Source organism: Mangifera indica, chromosome 16 (genome assembly GCF_011075055.1).
Source record: "Mangifera indica cultivar Alphonso chromosome 16, CATAS_Mindica_2.1, whole genome shotgun sequence".
Classification (NCBI taxonomy): Eukaryota; Viridiplantae; Streptophyta; class Magnoliopsida; order Sapindales; family Anacardiaceae; genus Mangifera; species Mangifera indica.
The window spans coordinates 9,542,544-9,568,462 of NC_058152.1; the positions used below are offsets into that span (position 1 = coordinate 9,542,544).

The window sequence follows — 25,919 nt, forward strand, 5'->3', positions numbered from 1 at the left end:
TGTACCCATTTTTAGTACATAATCATATACATAGATGATGTTTCATCATGTGATTAAGTGTTATTTTATTCTTAATTTAAAATCATCTAATTATATGATAACACGTCATCTATATACATAAATTATTTACTAAAAATAAGTACACATAGTTTTATTGATAATAAATATTTTAAAAATTAAACTAGATGGCTACCCAATGAAGGGGCAGTCTAATCAAACCATTTACCGATGGCAATTCAGTTACATGTTTAAGAATAATGTTTAAAACAAATTTGTATAATTAATCATTAAATATATAACCCAAATTTCCTAACATAAATATAAATTTAGTTTAAGATATATATGTTTAAAATTGATAAATATAGTTTTAGCTCAAGTCTCAATAATGAAAAATTGGTATTTTTTTATTGATTAAACCGACTAATCTAATCCAGTTGTTAAAATCATGCAAATAATACAAATAAGTGAATTAAAAAGGCTAAAAATATAATTATAATTCATATCTCTAACTTAGTTATATAAATCTCCATCTTTCAAGATAATGAAAAATGTAATTGGATTTTTTGGTGTAATATATAACTCTATGTGGTATTGACAAGAAGAATGAAACTGGCTAAATGAAAAATCAATCGGTCCACCTCAAAAAGAGCAAGACCAAAACTTAAGCCCTATGACATGAACAAAACAATTACAAAGCATGTCAAAAGACTTGACCTAGTGGAAATTTCACCATTCTAAATAATATGGAGGACTTAACATGGCAACCGCATTTATATTCTTCTTCCCTTTACAGCCTCACAGGCAATCCATAGTTGTGGAAGGTCTTGATCATTCCATCACATCCTGCTGTTACAATGACAAGCCCCCAAGTTTCCGACATTGCCGCGAGATCGTAGAGATTACTCTGGCATTGTTGTTGGTGGTGGTGTTGTTGATATTGAGAATATAGATCTTCTGCTGTCTCCCACAACGGAAGTTTCTCCTCAGGCCATGTTGCAGGGGCCCTACACGAGCCTTCAATGGAGAACCAACGTCCGAGGGAGAACCGTTCCGCATCTCTATTCCAAGATGAACTCTCCAGGTTATCCCATCTCTGTGAGCAACTCTGAAGACTACTCAGACTCCTGTGATCTGCCCCCATGCCTGACCACTGCACTGCAACAGATACACCTTCGGCAATGAAATGTTCGCACGAACGAATAGATTTTGTGTGTTTCGAGGATGGGAAACACAAGTCGTCATAGCTCCAGACATAAACACGACAGTCCTCTCCAACTGAGATTATGTGTTTCCCAGTTGTAGTAAAGGAAGCTGACATCTGACTTCCAGACTTCGAAAGACCTGGAAATAAAATATATTTTCCATTAGGAAGTTTGCTGCATGTTGATTCAATAAAAAGTAAAATATTTAAGCTTCAACTGCATGGAACAGATCATTATAAGATTAAAACCTCAAGATGTGAGCCTAAATGCAATGCATATGTAAAGTGTTTGCCATTAAAAAAGTGCAGACTAGAAAACCAAGAACAGCTGCACCTTCCATGAAGACCAAAGCTGACTGTATATACATGAAAGCTTAGTCCAGCTGTAGAGGCTGATGGGAAATCGCGTAAACACATATATTTTGTAATCTAGTCATGCCGATCCGATTCCCTTTCGTTCTTAAGATTGCAAAAGTTTTACATGCAATGTATCTGTGAATTGGGTTAATATTAATATTATCAAGAACTACAGTTTGACTTGTCTTTGGGATTTCATCAGTTAAAAAAGGGTATCTCAGAGGGGAAAGTCCAAATCTTCTCTCAGTGATGTCAAAAGCTTTCTTATTTGGTAGCATAAGGTTCATGCATAAGGTAAGAAGATCTAGAACCCCAATGGAAATGTTAAAATAACGATAATATGGCATAATGGAAATGTTATTCAAAGTAAAAGCATTTCAATGTTTTATCTATTGAATCTTTACCTTTAAATTTATGAATGACTTCAAACCCATCTAAGATACGAAGTTTGGAGTCTTCGGAAGTTATCATAATTTTGTGAGATTCTTCCTTCGAAAACTGCAAAATGAGATGAGACAAGATGTTAACAACAAAGAGATCATGGTTAAGGCTAAGTTGATTGTAGCTAGGTAAAGCTTCGAGGGCAAATACCTGAATCCCAGTAATCTTGTTGCCGGAGGATTTCTTTCCATCTGGAAAATGTATTTCTGCTTCCAACTCAAGATCATTGCCTGTACCATCACAAAAAGCTATTCAGGATTTGTCCCAATAACATAACAACTTAGATCCTCTGAATGAACTAATAATACATTCTTAAATTCCAAACAAGATTTACCTGATGCTTCATAGAAGCGGCAAGTGCCTGTAACTGTACCAACAACAAAGCCCTGCTCCCAGAAGACATTGAAAGTTAATTATCATAGTGAAGTTATTTAACAGTGGAATGCTCTAAAGCAAGGTAACCACAAGCATACCTTTCCATTTGGCCGGTAACATATTGCAGATATTACATCCCTCACATAAGTCCAATTAACAACTCGCTCTTTAGAGACTCCCCAAATCCGAACTTTTCCATCTATGGAGCCACTGATGAAGTAATTATCATCATTGGGATTGAACTGAATGCATGTTACTGTTTCCAGAAATAGAAGATGATTAGAATTGTCCATCACCGTGAAACTGGAAAAGAGCAGAGGATAGAAGATTGTTACAGCCAGGTTTACCATAATTGCTATGATGGAAAATGTTAATACATTTATCGCATCCCACTTGCCACAGTCGAACGGTTTTATCCATTGAACATGAAAGAAGATACTGCAAATAGAAAGTCCGATTTAGTTTTGCATCAACAGCAAATGCAATAGAAGAAACCAAATGAAGATTTTGCAGGGGATCTACTCACATTAGAATTGGACCACGCTAGGTCTAAAACAGCACTGGTGTGGCCATGAAATTCTTGCAGTGGGGACTTTTCTATCCGGAATACCTTATTAGGTACAACAACAGGCACATGGCTATACTTTTTTTTACCAAACATGGTCTTTCCTTCTCTGACCATGCTACCGAAATTGCCTTCATCAATGAAAGATTTGCAAGAGGCATCCTCTGATGTAACACGCCAAATGCGCACAACCCCATCTTCACCACCACTAGCCAGATATTGCCCATCAGCGCTGAACTTCATTGTCCAGATATAGCCATTGTGAGCTTGAATCTCTTGTCCCGTGTAAAGAGCTGTGAACTCTGTGAACTTCTTCTGGTTCTGCTTCATCTTTATTTTTTTCATTTTGGGTTTATCAGAATTTGCTTTTGCTACACCCGCAGTAGTTGTATCTTCCCTTCTCCTCCTCACACTTACAAGATGCTTCCACCATTTCTTTACCTTCTCACTGGCGTCCTTGGATACTTCCAACTGAGACTCACCTACAGACGGCCAAAGTTCAATGCTTTCGCCTTCAAGAGCCACACTTAGTTCAGTCATATCATCCACCTCCGATTCATCAACCATACAATTTGCTTCACAATTTGTTTCTCTTTTACAGCCCACATTTTCCTCAGTTCCTTGAGCAGAACTCAAAACAGCTTCACTGCATTCTGTAATCCTTTCCATCTCAATCATCTCATTCACAGGAGCAAACTCACCCAGACCCATTTCACTTAAAAAAATTTTGCGCCTTTCCTTGACACTACGTGGTTCCTTCATCCACACCTCAAACTCAGATCTCCAACATCTTGATTCGTCTTTCGCTACAGCTGATTCCTCAGACGACAACCAATCAGCTGAGTCGAAGAACACATCATCAACTCCCTCATCAGAGCTCAGCATGTCTTTACTTAGATCCAATATTCCACATCAAAAACCACTTCTCCTAAACACTTCCTCTATTGCCACCAAAGAAGCATGCTCAAATCTCGCTTATATAACCCACCAAAGCCTCAATTCACGGACCGAGTTTTTCTCTCTGTATGGTATAAAATAATAAGATCAATTTCCACCAATTCAACACAATAAACAATTTACAAACATGGGCAAATACTAGGAACCAAATTCTAACCCTTAAAACACCAATAACAAGTTGACAACCTCTAGCTAGCATGTTCTAAACTTACCGTATGGATTAATCCCGACACAATCATGAATAAAATATAACTCAAATCATGGAAACAAAACAATATTCAAATGAAAACTACACACTTAAATCAAAGCCACAAGGTTCTTAGGACTATTACCTTGGTTTCAATGCAAAGCAACAAACAAAAGCCAAAACCAGCACCGACCCTCCTCAGATTGTGGCTTCTTTAACACCTTAGAAATCATTTTTCACACCTTTGAGCATATTAAAAACAACCCATCAATCACAAAAACTCCTCAAGTGCTCTGCATTCAACCCGAGAGAGAGGGGCTTCCAAAGAATGGCACTTGGCAGATTAACCAAACACAACCGAAATTGACGGACAAAGTAAAGATAAAAGCAACACAACCTTATATAACAAAAAACACGAATGGCATTATCTTCAAATGAGCCCCCTCTCGAGATCTGGATTTCGCTGCGCACGAGCAACAAACACAAGCGGCGCGGCCTGTGAAGCCAGAACCTACTCTACAAAAAATAAAAATAAAAACCGCACTTATATTGGGAAGTTTTATCTCATTTCTGAAAACTAGAAGAAATCCCTAATAAGGAAACAGAAGAAGCCATTAAAGCTATGCATAAGTTAGCTATATTATGCAGAGATAAAAGGTAAAGAACAGAACTTTCTTTTGAGAGTTTCTAAAAAGACATTAAATGAGCAAAATTCAACCACCATTGCAACAGCTACTACGCTAGACAATAAATTTCGAATTAGTGAAACAACAAAACAAAGGCAGACGCATAAAGATCCTTGGGTTCTGTGTTGCATAGTAAGGTTTTAGGCCATTAATGAAAGCTAGAAAGTGTGGGAAAGCAAAGCTCCCTCTCTCTCTCTCTCTATATATATATATGGTAGTAATGTAATAGGAGGAGGAGGTAGACTAATAGAAGACGCAGTGTTTATTTGTTATGCAAGTTTTCAGAAAACAGAATTCCGGGTTTCTTGCACTCTTGTTCAGTAAAGGAAAAGCAATTTTGATTTTGTTTGTTGCCATCTGCGATGAGAAAGAGCTTTCATTTTGTAACAGGGAAGATCCATCCACCACCTCCAAAATCAAACGCCACTGTTGTCATCAATTTTTTTTTTAAAATCTTTTGCAGTGAAGGAGCTGTTTCATGGAAGAGGAAACCGGACTGATCTGTACTGAAACAAGGGAGTTTTGTCTTTTGTAAGAATTCATATATTTTTTTGGATCATACAAGCTAACCAGAACTGCAACAACTCAACTCTCTTGCACGTGGTTAGTTTATGTATGCATGATGATAAAAACATATTTTCTCGAGAAAATGCGAAGGGATAATAGAAGAATTCTCAGCCACCACGTGAGCCACCACAAAACAGAGTATCCTTGAAGATCTCCGTTGAGTAAGGACATCAATCAACCCAGGAAAATTGTACAATTTTATTTATTTCACCCACACTTTCTATTTTATTTCTTAAAATAACTAGTTTTTACGAAGACTTCTAAGTAATTTTAAGCTCAAAAGGGAATAATTGAAATGTTTTATTGCAAAAGTGTTTGATATATAAATAATTTCTCAAAAAATAAAATAAAATATTTTCTAAAAATCGTTGGTGTCCATGAATTAATTACAGATTCTGAAGGATAATCATGTAATTTACCCTGGTAAATGGAAAAGATACTGTACGGACAAAGAAGAAAGCTACGGGACGTACGAATTGGGGGGGAAGGGGAATGATAAGATGGAGCATGGCTTATCATATGAAAGGTGAGATGGGTCCAAGAATTAGTGTCGCTCTCTGTGTCTTGAGTGTGAGAGGGGGACCTATTGATGCTTGGTGACCACTCTGCATCCAAGTAATTTCTCAGCCGTTGAATTTGACAGAATCATGGGTCCACCCTAAAAGTTTGTCATCAGTTGGCGTAACCTTTTGTGCCAGAAGAAATGAATACACGTAGCATTTATATTATAAAGGAAAATGGTATCCGTTCCGCAAAAATGGGCATTATTTGTGTTTAATTTGTATTTTTATTTAATTTATATATTAAAAATATATAAAAAATATTAAAATTATGATTGATGTTATTATATATCATATTAAATTAATATATATTTTATATTTAAATTTTATAATATTTTTTATAAATATATTTTTTATTATTTATGAGATTACATCAATATAATTTTCTTATTACTTTTTTTCATTCTCATATTTATTAATTAAAATAATTTGTATAATATTTTATTTTAATTTTAACATTTTATGTTATAATGTTATAATTAAACCTAAATATAATATTTTTTAAATTTATATTAAAATATATAATTTAATATTATTTTACCTTTTATCTTTATTAATTATACTAATAATTCATAGCCTATTTTATATTATTTAATTTTGAAAAGTCATATTTTCTCCCCAAATTTTTTCTTCATCTCTTCGGTTGCCATCTCCAGCGCCAATGACTTCCACTCTCCACCTTAAACCGTTGTCCGACACACGTAGACAAATTTGGAATGGATCTCTTCATCAAAGACGAAGAGATTGGTGAGATCTAAGCGAAGAGATCCAGATCTTTGCATTCTTTATCGACAAAGAGATTCAGATCTCTTCGTCGACGAAAAAACTTCATCGTCGTCCTTTCTAGATCGTCAAAGAAAGTAGACAGAGAGGAAGAAAAAAATTCAAAGGTTTTGGGGGGGGGGGGCTGGGAATGTGATTTTTCAAAGTTTAAAAACTTTTGGAGGGTAAAATATTAATTTTTAAAACTTAGGAGAGAAAAATGTAATAAATTTTATATTTTTTAATATTATTAATAAAATAACGATTTTACACCTATATTTAACTAAAAATTTTAACTCCAATTAATTAATAGGTGGGATTTGAGTTTTTCAAACCCTATGAGTATGACTTTGAAAAAGCACCTAAACTTGGGTGGGAAATAGTCGTTTGGCCATAAATAAATATTGACTAAGCTAAATGATATCTATCAATGGCATCAAATTTCTGTGTCCAAGAGATTATGATCCACACGTGCATTAGTGGGGTGTGTGATATCTAACATTGCCACTTTGTACATTAAAGTGAGATTAAATAGTTAAAAATACAAGAAAAAATAATATTTAATTATATAATAATATATTATTATTTGTATATAAAATTATATATATATATATATATCATAAATTGATTAGTAAGTGTAAGGTCATATCAAAAATACAATAAACACTTCTTTTTGGTTTTTTTCTTAATAATTGGGTGGTAAAATGAAATATAATTAAATTACTTTAGTAAGCTAAATAATTAGTTTATAGTTATTCTTATAAGTGTTACTTTTAATTTTGAATATTTAATTAAATAATTAGATGATATATGATTTATTTTATTATTAATTTAAAAATATTTAATTATATTAAACATTTAATTAGATACAAATATTTGTGTTGTATTTTTATTATAAATATTTATGTGTGTTTAATGGATTTTAGTGAATGTATATCTCAAGTTTAGTGCCGGCCGGGGGACTTGGAGAAAAAAACGAAGAGAATATCTATGCCTATAGTAAAATGGCAATTTCAAGACATTCTGAAATGGGATTTACCAAACCCAGTAACTTCTTAGGACTAAAATGCGAACCAAAAAAACTATCCATTGCCAAAAGCAATATGTTTTTTTTTTTTTTTTTTTTCATATATTTAGATTATAAATTAAGCATGATAAGTCAGTCATGAAAAGGGTATAAAATTACTGTGTTAAAATGGAGAAAATTTTCCATGAAACTGGGAGAAAATGAATCATGGAATTTATATTGAATGGGAAAATAAATGACTACATATATCTAATAATATATACCAAAAGACTGATCATAAAGCTTTCTTTTTCTCACATGAGTTTCTCCCTATCAAATACTTTCTTTCTTTCTATCACAAAACATTTTACAAAAGAAGGCAAAATGGGCAAGAAAAAGCAACGCAAAATGGAAGGAAAAACATGAGCAAAATCTAAAACAAGGCAAGTTATAGAGAAACTAACCTCAGCCTGAAATGCCTGAATCTCTCTTTGTGTAGACTTTATACCAGGAAAGAAGAAATCCCCACAATGATAAAGCTTTGAAAAGTTTGTAAATGGTGATGTGAAGTGAGAGATAACGAGATAGAGAGAAGGAGAAGAAGAAGGGAGATGGGCATCTATATATTATAGAGGCATGTTTGGTAATTGGCTAATCAAGATGAAGGCTGTTTTTTTTTATGGGAAGTCTTGCGAAGCCACATCAATAATTAAGAAAAGGGTTAATAGGATATCTCCTCTGGATTTGCCCTCATTTAAAGCTAAAAGGTCTTTGCTCTTTTCTCTATTCAACAATTAAATATAAATATTATAGATATGTATGTAGGATGTAGCCTTGTTCTTCCCTTTGGCTACCTATTATATCTAATTGTCCTGTAAATTTGGTGATTTTTTTTTTTTCTCCTGGGAGAATATTTTGAATTCAAATGGGTAATGATATATTTGACTAAGACTTATTTTCATTTATTAAAAGTCCCTTTTTCTTTTTCTTTTTTCACCATTGAAGATATGCAAGCTTGGAAGAATCAAGTGATTATAAGCATTAGGTATCGGAATATCCACAAAATCTTTTATTGATATCTCTCAATGCAAACCAAAAAGGTGTTCCTTGATTTCTTCCCAAGTCATTCTACATGCATTCTTTAATAAAAACCTTTGAAGTTACCAAGATAGTATCTTTTTAAAAAATGAAAAATAATATTTAATCTTTTTATTATAAAAAAATATGATAATTTAATATTTTTTAAAAGTTGTTATATTATTTTTCTTTTATTTCCCTCACCATTGAAGTTATGCAAGCTTGGAAGGATCAAGTGATTATGAATAGTAGGTAAGGGAACATCCAAATTAAATCTTCCATTGATATCTCTTCAAGTCAATCAAAAAGGGTCTTTTTGATTTGTTTCCCAACTTATAAGACAAGGTAAAAGATAACTCAAATTTTTTTCATTAGCTGACCCACAATCTATAAATTGATTTTATTTAAAAATAATCAAGAAAGTTAAAAAAATATATTCATTTACAAAAATTAAAACCCATCTTTGTTAATGATAAATGAATGGCATAGGGATTTTACTAAAGAAGAAAATTGTATATTATGTATTGAATGCCTAATCAAGGTAATATATAGGGAAATATATGAATTTTAAAGACAATCTTTTTTACTTTCTTCACTCTATATATAAGGCATTTGCAATTTATTGAAAACTATATAGATTTACAGTTCTTCAAAGGCTAAAGGACTATTTCCCACCCAAGGTTTAATGATATGACAAATTTCCACCAATTAATTTGAAAAAGTCAAACACCAACCGATCATCCATGTCTATTAGTGTCTTCCTTTAAATTTCAAAATGAATGACTAAATTACCTTTTTTTAATATAATAACAAAATCATCATAATAAATTAATGCATACTTAAATAATATATTATTATAATACATTTACTTAAAACTCCTCCAGTTCACCCCCATTTCTCTTTGTTTTATGCACCTCTCCACCACATCACTCTCTCTCTCTCTATTATTATTTACATTTTCAAGCAAAAAACCACTTTTTGCCCCGTCGATCTCTCTTCTCTAACTGATTCCTTAGCATCTAATCATCTACTTTATAGTCACATCCATGGTCATTGATGATGAGCTAAAAAGACAGAATATTTTCTCGATCACAATCTTTTCCAAGCCACCACCAACAAGATAGTCGCTACAACACCAATAAGCAACCATCACCTTTTCCCCTGTCAATAATCACAATCATTTCCAATCCCTCTACCGCAAATCCTTGATATAGTTGTCGTCAATATCTACATCAACAAAAATGATTCTAATGTTGTCAAAACCATTACAAATGGAGAGATTGCAATCATGTCGATCTGCCATTGTTGTTGAAACATTCACAAATAGAATGTCATAAATGAGAGTTTGAGGGAGTAATGGGCAACACCACCATTGCTGCAATAGATAATGAACTGTTGTCAAATTAAAGCATTGATGGACCGTGTTTTCTAACTTTATTTATATATTGATATGTTGTGTTTATTTTGTTTAATGATCGTATTTTTTATTATGGATTTTATGAATTTTGGTCTTGATTTGTTTTTGGACGGCAACAAATGCACATAAAGACGAAATTCCTTCTCCCAATTTGATGGCTCTGTCTGTCACTCCATTGTTTTGTTTTGGTGAGCAAATGAAATTGCACTCACTAATCTGCTCATTATGTTAATTGAATTACAAACCTCTATAAGTGAGAGAACAATAAACATTTTGTCCACTTACTAAAATGCGGGACTTCAAATTTTGCTTTTAGTGAATCGAATTGAATATATAGATGAACGATGTTTTTGTTATATTTTACATGTTTACAGGTATTTAATAAAATTAGGGGGTGTACCAATTAATTTCTCTTACTAGTAAATGATTTTAAAACTGAATTTTTTTAATAATAAGATAAAATAATTGTTTTACCCCTATATTTAACAGATTTTATTAACAGAAGGACTATATGGGTAGGTATTTTGCTTTTCCAAACTTAGTGTGGTGGGAATTCGTCACATAAACAAACCTTGGGTGGAAAATAGTACTTTGGCCTTCTTAAAATAAGTAGATAAAATATTTTATTGAATAAAATAAAAATAAGACCCCACTCACATGCTTGTTTTCTTTGGCGACTGACTAACCTATCCTTAGAATTTGACTTGGAATGCACATTCTTCAACCCTCTTATCTCTTTTCAACCCTTGTGCGTGGTCCATTGACAACCACCTTTTATATTCATTTTATAATTTTAATATATTATTCAATGGGTTTTTGCAATGCCCCGCTGGCCTCTTGGTGGGATACATTTGTCACTGCCCATGCATGATTTAATTATTAGCTAATTAAGACATTTAATTATGTTAATTAGTTTATAATTAGAGGGTGATATGAAGATCATTCAATTATTAAATTATAAGTAAGTAATTAAAGAGAAGATCAGTGATGGCATGTGACCACATATTTAGTCTACTCAATTTGCCAGGTCAATTCACCAATTACATTTTTAATTAGTGCTTAAATATTACCAAATTAATCTCCAATAAGTCATTAAATAGTTTAATCTTATTTATTCAATCATATGATAATATATCTATATATGTATATATTTTTATACCAAAAATATATATACATAATAATATTACTCGTATTTAATGGAATGTTGACCTAGTTTGTATTTTCAAAAGTTTGATTTAGCATTTTAATCAAAATATGTATACAATTAAACAAATTATATAAATTTATTCATACAAACTGAGGTAACAACTTGTAATTGAATGATATGATTGTTTAGGTTTTTTTTTTTACTTCAAAAATACCCAATCAGATACTATCACATCAAATTGTATGAATAATTTTGTATAATTTATTTATATATGTAATATTACTGATAAAATAAATTAACAAGAAATATTTGTACATATAATTTTATTAAAAAATAATTAACCATAACCCAATTGGGATTTATGTTTAGATTTTTGTACCCAATTAAGTATTTTTAAAAAATTATAATAAAATTGATCAATTAACTAATCTTGTCTATTTTATTACCTATCACACTCTATAAGACTTTATATTAAAATTTACAAATAAAATTTGTAACACAAAAATGCTAAATTGATTTCAATTAAAATGTTCTTCCTCATAAATCTACAGTCAAAACATGTCTTAATTAAAGTCAACATGATGCAATGAAAAAAAAATACAAAATGAGGCCACGAAATCCATGTTTAAATTATTTAAATATAAGATATTAAGACAAAAGAAACACCTAATTATCTTGGAATGTACAAATCCTCATGTGGGCTGCAACTTTTTGGACTTTAACAATAAATCAAAAATTGAAGAATTGTATATGAAAAGTAAAGATTGTGACTGAGATGACCATTTCAAGATTTAAAGCTGATCAAGCCTACACTATACTCACTACCTAGGCCATTTTTTTCTTGTAGGCTTGCAATATTTCAAGGCCAAATAACTATGTTCCACACAAGGTTTAATGAAATATTTGTTCATACTCTTTAAGTTTGAAATAATTAATTTCTATTAAATGTGTTGAAATTTCAGTTAACTTTTTTATAAAAATATTGAAATGTAAAAAAATCCTCTAACAAAATAACATTGTACCCTCAAAATTTTATTAAATAATTTATATTACTCTATTTTATATTAATTTCGATCAAAAATAAAAAATTATTCATATAAGTATAGATAAATATATCAATGATATATAATAATATACTTAGGATAAATTGTGATTTTTTAAAAAAATTTGGGATGATAATGAAAAATTTTGGGGTTTTTTTTAATTTTAAAAAGTTTAAGGGATTTTTTTTAATTTTGTATGCCTCTCAAGAGTTTAAAAAATTATAATTACAGCCCAACAAATGAATATAATGCAATAAATTAAAGATATATTGTCATATAGAAATTATTAGAACTGTAAAACATATTTTAAAATGTATGAGATAAATATAATGACATAAGATAGAGAAAATGTTCATTTGCTCCTAGTAAGTTTTGAAAAATAATATTTACACCCCCATTTATATTGTACATTATAATGTTTGAATAGAATAATATAAATACACTTTCACCGTTAAAATTGACAATTTATTTTAACAAACGTGGGAGAAATTAAATTTTTTTAATTTCAAAGTGGGAACTTGTCATTTCATCAAACCCTACGTGGGAACACATTTGGCCATATTTTAATTGAACTTACACTGAAGTAGCTTATGCTTCTTGTTTAGTGTACATTTACTTCCAAGTTGGTTACATATATGATCAATTTCAAACGTTATAGAATTTTTAATTTATAAATCATAGGTTATAGACTAATTGTTAACTTTGAGTCATATTATTTTAAAATCGACAGTCGATCCTTATTTTAAAACATTAGTATTCTAGAATATACAAATTGATACATATTTAATATGTGTCATTATATGATTAGATAGTTTTAAATTAAAAATAAAGTAATACATATTCATTTGATGATACATAAATATATATTTATTTATGTGTTTAAAGTGGGTATATATAGTATTGATTTTACACAAAAACATTTATTAATGTTATATGTACTCAATTTTAAGTATTTAAATCGATATTCGAATGATGTATTATTATATGATTGGATTTTTTTTATATTTACTTTAGAATTATCAAATCATACGATAATATATTATTTGAGTATCTAATTAGATACTTAAAATTGAATATATGTGATTTTTTTAATATATATATAAAGGGTTTGTGCATATAGAAGAAATCTTAAATATAAAAAAATATCTCGAAATTATTTTGAAATTTTATATAATAATTCATACTAATTAAATGGATGGACCAATCACTTTTTTATATAGAAAATTTATAATTTGAGCATGTTATGTTCATAAGAGATATATTTAATAAACCATAGAATAATATAAATTGATACTACTTGAGAATTAGGTCGATAGCATTATCTATTTTAAGATGACCTTTAAATTGTCCATGAAATGCTTTCCATGTAAAATGGTGGTTGGTTGACTCCAAAGTGCTTGTGCATGGGAAAGTGCTTTTGTGCCTCATTCTTACATTTTAATCCCTGAAATATATGGACTTTAATGCTTTGTCCCAATACTATGTGATACGAACCCTTTAATCCTTCTAAATGCATGGCATCATTAATATTGTCGAGAGAGTAGTTAGGACTATTAATCGGGCTTACTAAGTAAGATTTGATTTGTTCAAGTTTAGACCTAAAAAAAAATTTTGAGCTTGAGCGATGGGTTTGCCCATTCAATAAAAATTTTCATTAAAACTATTATAAACTGATATGGCAAGGATTGGGGGCAAGGTGACATACCTTAAAACCTTAAGGACAAAAGTGACAATATCCCTTTCTTGCTTGTGCTTATTGTCTTGAAGAAATGGGTAATATAAGTCTTCCATTATTTAGTGGAAATAGGAAAGCAAAATTGATGGGCAAAAATTGACCTAGCAATTAGCTTGCACTAATAGTCATATCATGAACAGAATGTGGTGTGCTTTTTTTTTTTTTTTTTCATAGTACGATTTAGAAAATCTGGATTGGTTAGAGATTGATTCAATAAAGTGCAAGAGATTGATTCAATAAAGTGCAAAAGATTGGGCTTATAAGTACCTAACAAATCTTCCCAAAAGATCACCTCAAATGTCAGAGAATGAAATTGTCTGGTGCTTTTCAATTGAATTTTGTTTTTTTTTTTTTAAATTTAATTTGTATTATGGGAGAATATTAATTAACATATGGTATACAAAAGGGCTGATTTGTGCGGTAAAAGAATGTGACTAGACCCTTTGCATTTAAATATTTGGGTGTCTTAAATTGAAAACAAACAAGATTATGTTTAATAAAGGCTTTAATATATATATATGTATATGCATATGCATGTATGTATGTTTGTATGTTGAAAAAAGGTTACATCTAAATCCAGTTTCTACCTAATTATTTACTTTCATGAAGGACATGAATTTCAAAATCAATATATTTATGCCCCAATGTGCAATAACAAGGGGTATTACCGTATAGGGTTCATTTGTTTTAAAAACAGATACAATATGCCCAAAGTTTGAAAACCCACAAAAAAAAGAAAAAGGGTCAATTATAGTTGTATTATGCAACCGTCAAATTCATGGAAGTGACATTAGAAAAATACCCAACTATATGAATTGCATGCAACAACTACCCACGTTATTCACATGTAAGACAATATAGAGTGCAAGTAAAAGACGTTTCATCTAAACATAATGGGAGGAGTGAGACTTGGTAGATTCAACCAGTCCTGCGATATTCCTAACGTGTTAAACTCATATTACTATATTTACAATATTACATTCTCATTTCATCTAGTATATTTATGAGATAGCAATCATTTCTTACTAAAGAAAGATTATCTACTTTCCACAAAAAAAAAAAAATGAATGAAATGTCTAGTTTCAATATTGTACTAGGAATTTAATACGTTTAATCAAGTAATTACATTTAATATTGTATCTTATCCTATAAGTTAAAAATTACACAAAGATAAAATGGATACACACCGACACACTCAACTATTCTAACATATGTATTGTTATGCTACTAAATCATATATATCAATAATATGACTTGAACATAGAATTTGAGTAGCGAACTGAACCACCTTAAAAACCTCTCTTGATATCTCTACTTTGATGTACCTTTTGTTTGTGAAAATTTTTTGCCTCAATAACATGTTAGACATAAATTAAGTATCTATACCTACATGCAAAAACAAATTTGCACATAATATAATTTTAAAAAAAAAATTGCGGAATATTAAAACCAACCACCCACCATTGCTAGTTGAATTTGTAGTTTAAAACCATTAGAACGTCATTTGTGGAATGTTAAGTCTTTTAGGTGATTAGAATTCACAGTATAATGGTGTATGTATTTTCGAATTTGTTCAACCCAATGACCTCTCAAATGAAAACTTAAATACATTCTACTATTAAGAATGTAACATAAGGATGAGTGAAGTTATATGCTACTAACTTTAATAAACATTAACTCTATAATAAGACATAAACCTCAACACTAAGAAAGCCCAACAATTTATGGAGTGGTCAAGGAAGACTACAAAACTATCAAGCACTCCAAGAGCCCAGTGGGCTTCCATTGGTATATTCTGGTTTCAAATTTTGCTTAGCCCCCAGGGCCTAAATGAAAAAAAGAAAGATAAGCCCGGCCCAGACCCAGGTCCATACTAGAAACCCCACATTGCAAAGCATAGGATTTTCAAACTGTAATGTTCACTAAACTCTTTATACAAATAATTTACATTAAAATCCATTGAATTTTGTAAAACCTTTTTCCTTATTCATTCTTTACATGAAAAGCTTAGGGTCTTATAAAAATTTAAATATTAATGTGAACGAGAATTTGATTCTTCAGTGACCTAATAGTGTTAATGTAACGAACTTATTTCACATATTATGATATTGTTCATTTTGGGTGTATCGGATATAATTTTCCTTCAAGGTTTTTTGAAAATGCCTCAAAAATCTTCCACTTGGGTTTTTTTTTTTTTTGTAATTTTATTTGTGAATTAAACCCAAACTATTAGACTCTCTATATACCAACTTGCATCGTGAAATAAATTTGACTTTAATACTATTTATAATTAATAATACGCTCCCATATCATATTATATTATTTATTTTAAACTTAAACTCATAATTTTTCTTTTAGACCATCTTTAAAGGTCTCCTGAATTTAGATTCAATAATTTTTTTTATTTTTTATTTTTGCTGTTTTGTATGTTATCCCACCAATAAGAAATAGATAATATTTCATTTCATATGAGTCATTGTAAATTTGTAATAATTTTTTGAAAAAATTCTAAATTCAAAGCCAAAAGGAGAAGTAATTCAAAAGACATAATGATGTTATTCCAAACCATAAATTAGTCTAACAAAGTGATGTAATCAAGTTGTTAATTAGATAATGAAAGTGGATTATGTTAATGTTAATGTTGATTATCTTGAAATAAAAGCATAGGAGAATAAATGGGGGGATTGGAATTTAAAGGTGAAGGAAAAAAGAATGGTGGGATTGTTTCTTCCTTTTGTAACTTAATTCCAAGATTAGACAACCAGTCATTTCACACAAAGCACCTAATTCCACTTTGACTCTTTCTAAAGAAATAATACTTAAAGAACATGGGCCATCTACATCCACTTTCTTCCCTTTTGATATTACAATTTGACTATGCACATTTTCACATTGATTGATAATAGTAACATATGTACCCATAAATATTTATCAAAAAAAACTCTGTGTATATATATTTTTAATACATAATTTAAATATATAAATGATATATTATTATATAATTAAATAATTTTAAATTAAAAATAAAATAATACTAAATCATATAATAATACATCATCTGTATATCTAAATTATATATATATATATATATATATATATATATATATATATATATATATATATATATATATATATATATATATAATATTACTCAATATTTATTCATGTATACGTTTGCTCAATTTCATAACCGAGATTTTACAATTGATGTATGTTGTACTAACTAGGTAACATATGTCTACTAACAAAATCCAATTGGCTCATAGTACATATTGCCAATATGTATGGTAACAATTAATTAACCTAATAACAATATATAATAATTCTAAAAATAGATTCTTGAATTTCAAGTTAAGATAGATCTTAATACCCAAAAATAATGTTCTTTTCTGTTTAATTGCACGTATTTAGAAAGTGAGATATTATAAATAAAAGTTAGAGATTGATAGAGGTGGAGTTTGAATTGGGGTTTTTTTTTTTTTTATAGAATTGAGATTAGGTTTAGGGTTTTGTTGGAATATTACATATGAGGATAAAATTGTATTTTTATCAAATTAATTGGTTACATTGATATAAAATTATGATTGTTGGTTATGTTTTATAATTGGTTATTTTAAATAATATTCATTAATTTTATAATATGTCCATTCACAATTCACTTAAATTAATTTGAGATAGGGTGAAAATGGGAAAAACACTTATTATAAGAGTAGGATTCCCTATCCCATGCCACTTCAATAATTTTGTGAAATAAAATTTAGAATGAGAACCAAAATTTAAAATGATGAAGAAGTAAAAGCCACCTTTTTGTCTTCAACCCCAACCTTTGATGCTCTGGCCCGCTCACAACATCAGCTCACTCCATTACCATCTCTAATTAGTGGATAATATGAATTATTTATGGACAAAACTAGTGGATTTTCTATGTGTTGAATTAGACACTAGAATGAAGAAGAACAAAAGCAAAACAACAAAAATGCAACAAAGCCACAAAGGCCATAACAATCATCATGTTTAAATTCTCTTTAACCATTGGAGTAGCTCCTCACCCTAGTCAATTCCATCAACTTCAACTTGATTTTTCTTATTTTTAATCATTCATTTCATCAAATCAGATCAATGATGTTGATGAAGATGATGTAGAAATGTAAATGTAGGAGTCCCCACAGCCAAATCCATTGCCCATTTGCCTTTTTTTTTGTTTTTTTTTCAATTTCAATACATCAAACTGAAAAAACAAATTAAAGCTCATGTGAGATGTGCCCATTCTCACCCAATAGCCTACCCCATGGAATAATAGCACAATTCCACTACAAACCAATTAAGTTAATAGTGGTGCTACAAGGGGCTTTAGAGTGATTTAGGGAACCCATTTCTCTCTACTTTTAATAAGCATGTTGAAACCAATCCCCAACCCTTTAGCTTTCCAAGATCTCAAAAACAAAACAAACCCATTATATAAAATATGATTAATTTTGTAACTAAGCTCATAAATAGTGTCTCTTTCCCTTTTGTATGCGCTTTTTACTCTAGGGCCAATCTTTTGTAGCTTAATTTATGTGATTTTATAGGGATTGGTATCGGTCAAACTTAAGTTTGGGATTGTGATTCAATCCCTTGTTATTCCTTGGTACAAAACCAAAGAAATTTTAATTGATAAAGAAGGGTTAACAATATAATATGATGAATAAAGCAAACCCATTTCATTATTTGCGGCCCTTGTCTTTTTGTCTTACTCTAAACCCTTCTTTTGCTTTTTCTAATTAAATCACATACGATGCCCAAAAAAAACAAAAAAAAGTAGGTTCTCTCTTGTCAAACTTTCCCCTAGTCTTTTAAAGAATAATAAAATTAATAGTATTTAATTTTTAAATATTTAATTAACTAATTAGATGATATATTATTATATAATTAAATAATTTTAAATTAAAATCAAATTATATAATGATAATATCTAATTAAGTATTTAAAACTATGTGCTATGAATATATCATTGCTCTTTAAAGATTCTTTTTTGTCTATTGGGTAGTTTAATTAAAATCTAAGTCTCCTATTCATAACATTCATATGGCAGCCCATGGTTTTAGCCTCAAGTAGGGCTGGATTCGAGCTGAGCCGAGCTCGAGCTCGGCTCGGTTCATATATGGGTGGCTCGAGTTTGAGCTCAAGCTCGGCTAAGGCTGATTCATTTCGGGCTCGAATTCGGCTCGGCTCGATTCGACTCATTTTTTGTTATCAAAACGATATCGTTTTTTAAATATATATTGGTCAAAATGATGTTGTTTTGTATCAAAAATTTTAATTAAAAAATCTGATGAGTAGCTTGAGCTCGGCTAAGTCTGGCTCGTTTCTCAAGCTCGGGTCCAGCCCTAGCCTCAAGCACATATTTGCCAATTCTATATTAATATATTTTTTTAGACAAAAATGTCTTAAATTTTTAACGTGTGAATCAAAACCTATACCTATAAATTTTGAACATTGATTTACTCATTTTGTAAAACAAAAGAGTAAAAGCTAAATATTTAATAGACTAATTATTGATGATAATAGTTAAAAACTTCAATTACTAACCTTCGCAATAATTGTTTAACCCAATAACTAGAGGACAATAATAGTTTAAATTGATTTGAGTAATTCTATATATTTTAATAATGTGTATAAATATGAATAAAAACGAAAATAAGTAATTAGATTTTACTTTATCTATAATTTAATATTATCAAATTATAAGATAAAAAATTAACATTTATACACATGTTTGTCCTTATTATTAGTGTAATGAAATATTATTTAATCATTAGGTATCGGTTGGCAAAATCTCTAGTTGATAACTTGTCTATGCAACAACGCTTTTAATCACAAGAACATTGGCATGTTAAAAATTTTAATAGAGATGAGTGTTAGACCTCTGAGGTTTGAAGGCGAAGTGGTGCATTTAAGTCGACATCCTAGACTCAACCAAAAGTGTAAAACCTATAGATACATTTTGCATATGTTTAATGTAATTTAAGAAAATAAATCCAGGTATTGCATTATTGGGTTGAAAGGTCATTTAAAAGAGAGTAACACTTGTTCCATAGTCAAAGTCAAAGTATCATTCATAGGATGAATGATCTTCCAGGGATTTAAAAATAACTATATTGATGGAAAGCTCGTTCTATAAATATTATTGTGTCAGAGGCGGAGCCAAGGAGGGGTTAAGGAGGGTCACTTGACCTTTATTAAGTTTTAAAAGTATGAATTACTCCCCTTTGGTATTAAAAAAATGAGTATTTAGTTCATTTTTAGGTTTGAAAAATTAGTAGTTTAATATTTTTAAAATATTAAAATAATTCATAAAATTTTACACTGAACCTTTTTTAATTTCATTATATTTTAATTGATGTTTTATATTTTTCTTTTTATTCGATTTTGACTCATCTATATTGTATCTCCAAATTTGTCATTGTAATGCATCTTTTCCTTTAAGACAGTTAAGAGAATTTATTATAGAATTGTAATTTTGAGAGAAAGACACACAAGTTATGGGGGATAATTGTATGGAATGCTTGTTCTTACAAATAGAATGCTCGTTTTAAGCAATTATTTTGAAAATCCATATAAAAGAACCCCATCTTTCTGAAGAAAGTGTTGGTTATTTTTATACACTTTCAGTTTTAAGAGATGAGAATTTGTGAGGGCCATTATTTGTTGATCCAGAGTCAAGTATTTGCAAGGGAGAAGCTTGAAGACCTAGCTTGTCTTCGGAGGTCAAGTAAGCCGGCCTTTTGTTTTAAATCATGACAATGTGAATGATCCATGCCATGTTGAATTGGGTTGATATTGAGATATGGTAATCCAGTGGCCAAACTACGATTTCAAGTACGTATGTATGTATGACAATTTGAAGGCAAGATATTGAAATTGGTATTTATACGTAGAGATGATGAACTTAGTGTTACGAAATTGGATTATTCAATGATCAGACCCACTTCCATTTAAGAGATTAGGATAAGAGACAACAATTGATCTTTATGTGAATTAAGGATTTCGATAGGCTGATCAATCAGTTGAATTAGATTTGTTGGTACAGTGACGAGAGAAAACCTGTCCTAAGGGTTAAGAACGACCATTCCATGTTTGTCATTTGAAGGGACACCTAGCAAGTTGAGGATTATTTAAGGGCCAAAAGACTTACTCCTATCCAAAGTCTAGCCTATTTTCAAACTTTTACCTGTTAAGTTTAGTACTTATTTATCAATTATTAAGTTTAAAAAATTTGTTAAATTTAAGGGTATAATTGTTATTTAATTAATAATATTAAAAAAATAATATCTTATTTCATTTCACCCCTTAATTTTAAAAACTAACAATTTTTCTCTCTATATTTTTCTTCCTTGCTTTTCTCCGATGACCAGAATCGATTTCATTCCATTGGTGCTCTCTCACCTGAATTGATGACCGAACGACGAAGGCTAAACATAGAAACCCTTCGGTTTTGAACGCCAATTCGTCTTCCTTCTTTCAATCGAACGCATATGGACATTTGGTCTTCGTTCGAATGTGTCAAACTCTTTATCTTTGGTTCCAATTTTGAACAGAAATTGAAAGATGAATAAAGCGAATCAAGGCCACTGATGGACCTAACGAAGGAAGACGATTTTGTTTGAACACATCTAGACGAAGAAGGAACGAAGAATTGGTTGCCAGATGAAGTTGAATCAAGAGTGAGAGACTACTGACAGAACAAAAATGATTTTGGTTGCTGGAGAAAAGCAAGGAAAAAAAATAAAACCCTAAAAGAATAAAACTTTTTAAAACTTTGGTTTGGAAGGGGAGAATTTTAGTTTTTAAAATTAAGTGGTAAAAACGAGATAAAATTTTATTTTTTTTAAATATTACTAATGAATTAACAATTATATCCATAAATTTAATGAATTTTGTTAATTTTTTAATAACTGACGAATGAAAATTTGAATTTTTAAAATTTAACGGATGAGAGTTTGGTTATGAACTAAACCTTGGGTGGGAAAAAGTCTTTTGGACTAAAACTTGGGTAGGAATAAGTCTTTTTGGCCTTATTTAAATAATCTTGCAACCAGAAATTCAACATCCAACCAGATCCATGGTGAATTCTTTGGTGGTGGTGAATCAACTAGAACTTGATGGTATGGAGGAACTGCCGTTTGAGGTGCACGTTAACGTTGAAGTTAACAAATTAAATTTCGCTCCAGTTCATAAGTGAAATCCAGTAGCATTTGCCAGTTAAAATTCAAGAAGGCTTTTACTGCGGAAGAGAAAGACTTCTTAGGTAGTGTCCATTCTTCGAGAGAATGGCAGTGTCTTTTTTATGACAAAACTGCGGAGGAGAAAGATCTGAAGGCAAAGTGGTGCATCGAGTTGATATGTTTAGACTCAACCATAAGGCTCTTGATTGGTTGGACATTTCCCACTATAATTTGCACTCACTTCTGGGTTTTGAAACAAATGAACAGCAAATACAGAAAGAGAAAGATTAATAAAATTGAATTAATTCTCAATTCTGTGATCGTATTCACTAACAAAATTTTCCTTTCATTTACAAATATTTATAATTTTCCCCTTTTAAAGTACGATCTCCAAACACCCACTTTTCTCCCCATCCAAACACATTCTTCTGTGCACTCAGAACGGCATAATATGAGTCGTTTTAGTATCGTAACTAGACAAACAAGTCGCCTTATATTTCACCTGAAATATTTTCAACAAGTCGGAGCTCATTTGCCGCACTTCCGGCGAGCAATTGCTCTGCATCACCATCAGAATCTTCGTCAATCCGTTACCCGCCGTCACCGCCTCCTGCGCCCGCGGATCTCTAAACAAGTAGCACACGCCCCACACTATCGTCACCGCATGCTCCGTTGCTACACCCGATACTTTCAACATTTTCTGAACAATCGCTTGCACTAGATTTGAATCGTTGCAAATCTCTGCCCTACCTTGCTTGTTGTAACATAAAGCTTCTAGTAATTTCAATACCTTTTCCGCTGTCGAAACGGTAACGTTGCGGTCGGTAATGAGTTTCTTCAGCTCTGGGATGAGTTTGTAGTTTGTTGTTAACTTTGACTTCACGCGTTTGGATACTGATATTGCAACTAAAAACGATAAACACGCGCCGATTAGAGGTTGATCGGCGGTGTTTGAAGTTAACATGCGTTTGAGCTCCGATAATAATCCGTCTTTCTCGGCGATTAAAAACCTCGACTCTGCGTCTACGGCGATGAATTCCAGGATTTTGAGCGATTCAATTTTTGAATCAACGTTTTGTTCTTGTTTCAAAACGAGGAGGAGCGAAGTCAAGCTATCTTGATATTTCTTCAAGAATAAGTTCATCATATTTTCTTGACCTTCAATTTTGTTCAAAATCAACGCCAAAATCCTAACTACTTGCTCCAAAATGTTCTTATCTTTAACATTACTCAAAATCTCAACCAGCATGACGACGAAGCCGTCCAATTTCGCGAGGAATTTCTTGTTCTCGTCAGATTCTCGCGCGAAGGTGATTATCTTGGAGAATTTTTCCAGTAAATCTTCATTTTTAATATCCGTTACTTTTATGATGTCCTTAACTTGATCTTGAGAAATGACTACGTTCGCTGACTCGGTTGAATCGACTCGGTCCTGCGGCACGGAGTCTGACCAGATCTGGATGAGACGTTGTAACGTACGGTTAGGAACAAACTCCTTGCTGTGAAGGACCTGCATCGTCGCCGGACACGTGTTGTTGCCGCTGTCTAACCAGCGTTGGATGCTGGCTCGGTCATAGGTCACGCCCGTACAGAGACTGACAGGTGATTTCATCACGTCAAGTGAAATCGGACACCTGAAGAAACTCGGTACCGTAATGAGCAAATCATCCCTAACCATGTTTTTTTCTCTCGTATTGGCTTGTTTGGCAGCGAGAAAGTGAGAGAAAATTCACAGGAAATTTGAAGAAATAGAAAAAATAAAATCCGAAGTGAAAGGTGGTGGAGGAGAAGAGAAGAGAGTGGAGGCAGGTTTAAAGAAGAAAGAGAAATATAGTCAAAGGTATGATGACGTTATCATTTCTTTATTTTCATTTATAATAATATTCTCTCGCACTTTGGTCTTCGGTCAAACTATCATTTTATTTTTCAAATATATTTTCCTTTTACTTCCGTCCGGGTATGATGGTGTTGATGCAGTTTTTTATCTTACGTAATCTAATCAAGGCCGTTGGATTTCGAAACAAAACATGATAGACGGTTAGGATGAGACCGATGGGGAGATAGTGGTACACGTGGAGGAAAGTAAGAGTAGGATGATTGATAATAAATGCGCATAATAAGGAGGGGAACGTGGGGTGGGGTCCAGAGGGCAATTACAAGTGGACCCACAGACGGTTCGCTTGGTCGGCCCGGTTACATCACTTACCTTGTAGATACATAGCTGTATAGACTTTAGATACGTGGGTGGGGGTGGGGGATTATTATTTTATTTTATTTTTATGTCTAAGGAAATTAGGTAATTTAGAAAATAAAAATTATATTATTTATTGAATGGGAGTAGTGGACCAACCAGCCCTTATTCGGGGGTTTCGCTTTTTTATATTGTCGCTCCACCTCAGTCTGCTTCTTCTCCTTCCTTGTTTTGTTTTAATTTCTTCGTGCAAAAGAATTACTTTTTTATTTTAATTCTTTAATATCCTCTTGCTTTTTTTATTAATTTTTTTTCTTATTATTTTGTTTAGATACATGTATAATGAACTAATTAATTTTATTAAATCATATTTCAATTTTTATTTTATGGTTCCAGCCTTGTATATATATATTACTAAAAATAATAATAATGACTTAAGTGACTAGCATCAACTTAATTTGTCATTAAGTGTAACTTAAGATACAAGGATTAATTAATTTAATGAGAAATAATTATTTTTATCATCAAAATTAGAAGATGAATTGTTGAGCGTTCCACCACTCCATCATTAAAGATTTTCAAATAATTATACGGCACGTGTGGAACCCGTAATTTATGCAAAATACTTTTTTTATTTTAGAAAATAAAAACCTTTTATGATGAAACTAATAAAATTATTGAATATAAGGTAATTTGAAGGATTATTTAAAATAAAAATAATTAATAAAGTAGATAATATATTTCTAAAAAGTCTTTTAATTATTTGAACTAATAAATAGTTATTGGTATTATAATTCGATTTTTTACGGGATATTAATATAAAGAAAATATTTTTTTGAACTAAAAATAGTAGAAAATTGGGAAAACGGCTTATAATCGTATTTTCTTTTTATAGTACCTCCTGGGATCATATTCAAAATTATTTTTTGGAATCATTTCAACTGTTTAATTAACTCACTATTTCATAAATATTTTTGTATTCCTATACAAAAAAAAATTAATTTATATAGCATGAATGACTTTAGCATTTCTTTTAAAAAAAAATTATGAAATTTAAATATATTTATATATATATAGTAATTAGTAACTTTTTTTGAATTATAAATAAAACTAAAAAGATTATGAATTATGATTTAAAAAAAAAAAAAAAGAGAGAGACAAGTAAATAATGATGAAATACAAAAGCTTCCATAGTTGATAGATTTAATAAAGAGAATTGAAGCGTGCAATTCCACCGAAAGTTTTCACCATAATTATTATTATTATTATTATTATTTCTTCTCTTCTTTCTTACTGTACTCCACTTCATTGCCAATTTTCCCCTCCATTTTCGTTCCTTTTGCTTTCCATGCATGCCTTGGCATTCTACAAAGGTTTTCGCCATCATTCTTCACTCCAAACTTCATTTCTGAAATCTATTTTCCTTTAATTTTCCGTT

General features: G+C 30.8%; 2 protein-coding genes across 4 annotated transcripts; both read right to left on the reverse strand.

The window, feature by feature from the left end:
* Window positions 1-539: 539 nt before the first annotated feature.
* On the reverse strand, window positions 540-5,512 carry LOC123198565 (uncharacterized WD repeat-containing protein C3H5.08c-like). Of its 3 annotated transcripts, none has more exons than XM_044613263.1 (9): window positions 4,755-5,509; window positions 4,229-4,599; window positions 2,901-3,960; window positions 2,722-2,812; window positions 2,473-2,630; window positions 2,334-2,385; window positions 2,150-2,229; window positions 1,963-2,056; window positions 540-1,341 (listed from the first exon to the last, which is right to left on the reverse strand). In XM_044613263.1, exons 3-9 carry the CDS (start codon window positions 3,822-3,824, stop codon window positions 788-790), a joined length of 1,953 nt encoding a protein of 650 aa, XP_044469198.1. In that variant the 5' UTR covers window positions 3,825-3,960; window positions 4,229-4,599; window positions 4,755-5,509; the 3' UTR covers window positions 540-787. The 3 variants fall into 3 exon arrangements, with proteins under 3 accessions (XP_044469198.1, XP_044469200.1, XP_044469201.1); XM_044613265.1 differs by having other exon boundaries at window positions 4,229-4,325; window positions 4,481-5,509; XM_044613266.1 differs by having other exon boundaries at window positions 1,963-2,047; window positions 4,229-5,512.
* A 17,049-nt stretch (window positions 5,513-22,561) lies between these two features.
* Window positions 22,562-24,120, reverse strand: LOC123198643 (U-box domain-containing protein 27-like). The gene has a single exon (XM_044613378.1). The coding sequence runs from the start codon at window positions 23,966-23,968 to the stop codon at window positions 22,727-22,729; it is 1,242 nt and encodes a 413-aa protein (XP_044469313.1). The 5' UTR covers window positions 23,969-24,120; the 3' UTR covers window positions 22,562-22,726.
* Between the last annotated feature and the right edge of the window lie 1,799 nt (window positions 24,121-25,919).

Excerpts from the sequence above, each read along its gene's own strand:
- LOC123198565 (XM_044613263.1), bottom strand. The coding sequence starts at position 3,824 with ATGCTGAGCTCTGATGAGGGAGTTGATGATGTGTTCTTCGACTCAGCT. Across the intron at positions 2,057-2,149 it reads ACAAGATTACTGGGATTCAG|TTTTCGAAGGAAGAATCTCA; the intron begins GTATTTGCCCTC and ends CTCATTTTGCAG. Across the intron at positions 1,342-1,962 it reads AGTCATTCATAAATTTAAAG|GTCTTTCGAAGTCTGGAAGT; the intron begins GTAAAGATTCAA and ends TTTTATTTCCAG.
- LOC123198643 (XM_044613378.1), bottom strand. The coding sequence starts at position 23,968 with ATGGTTAGGGATGATTTGCTCATTACGGTACCGAGTTTCTTCAGGTGT.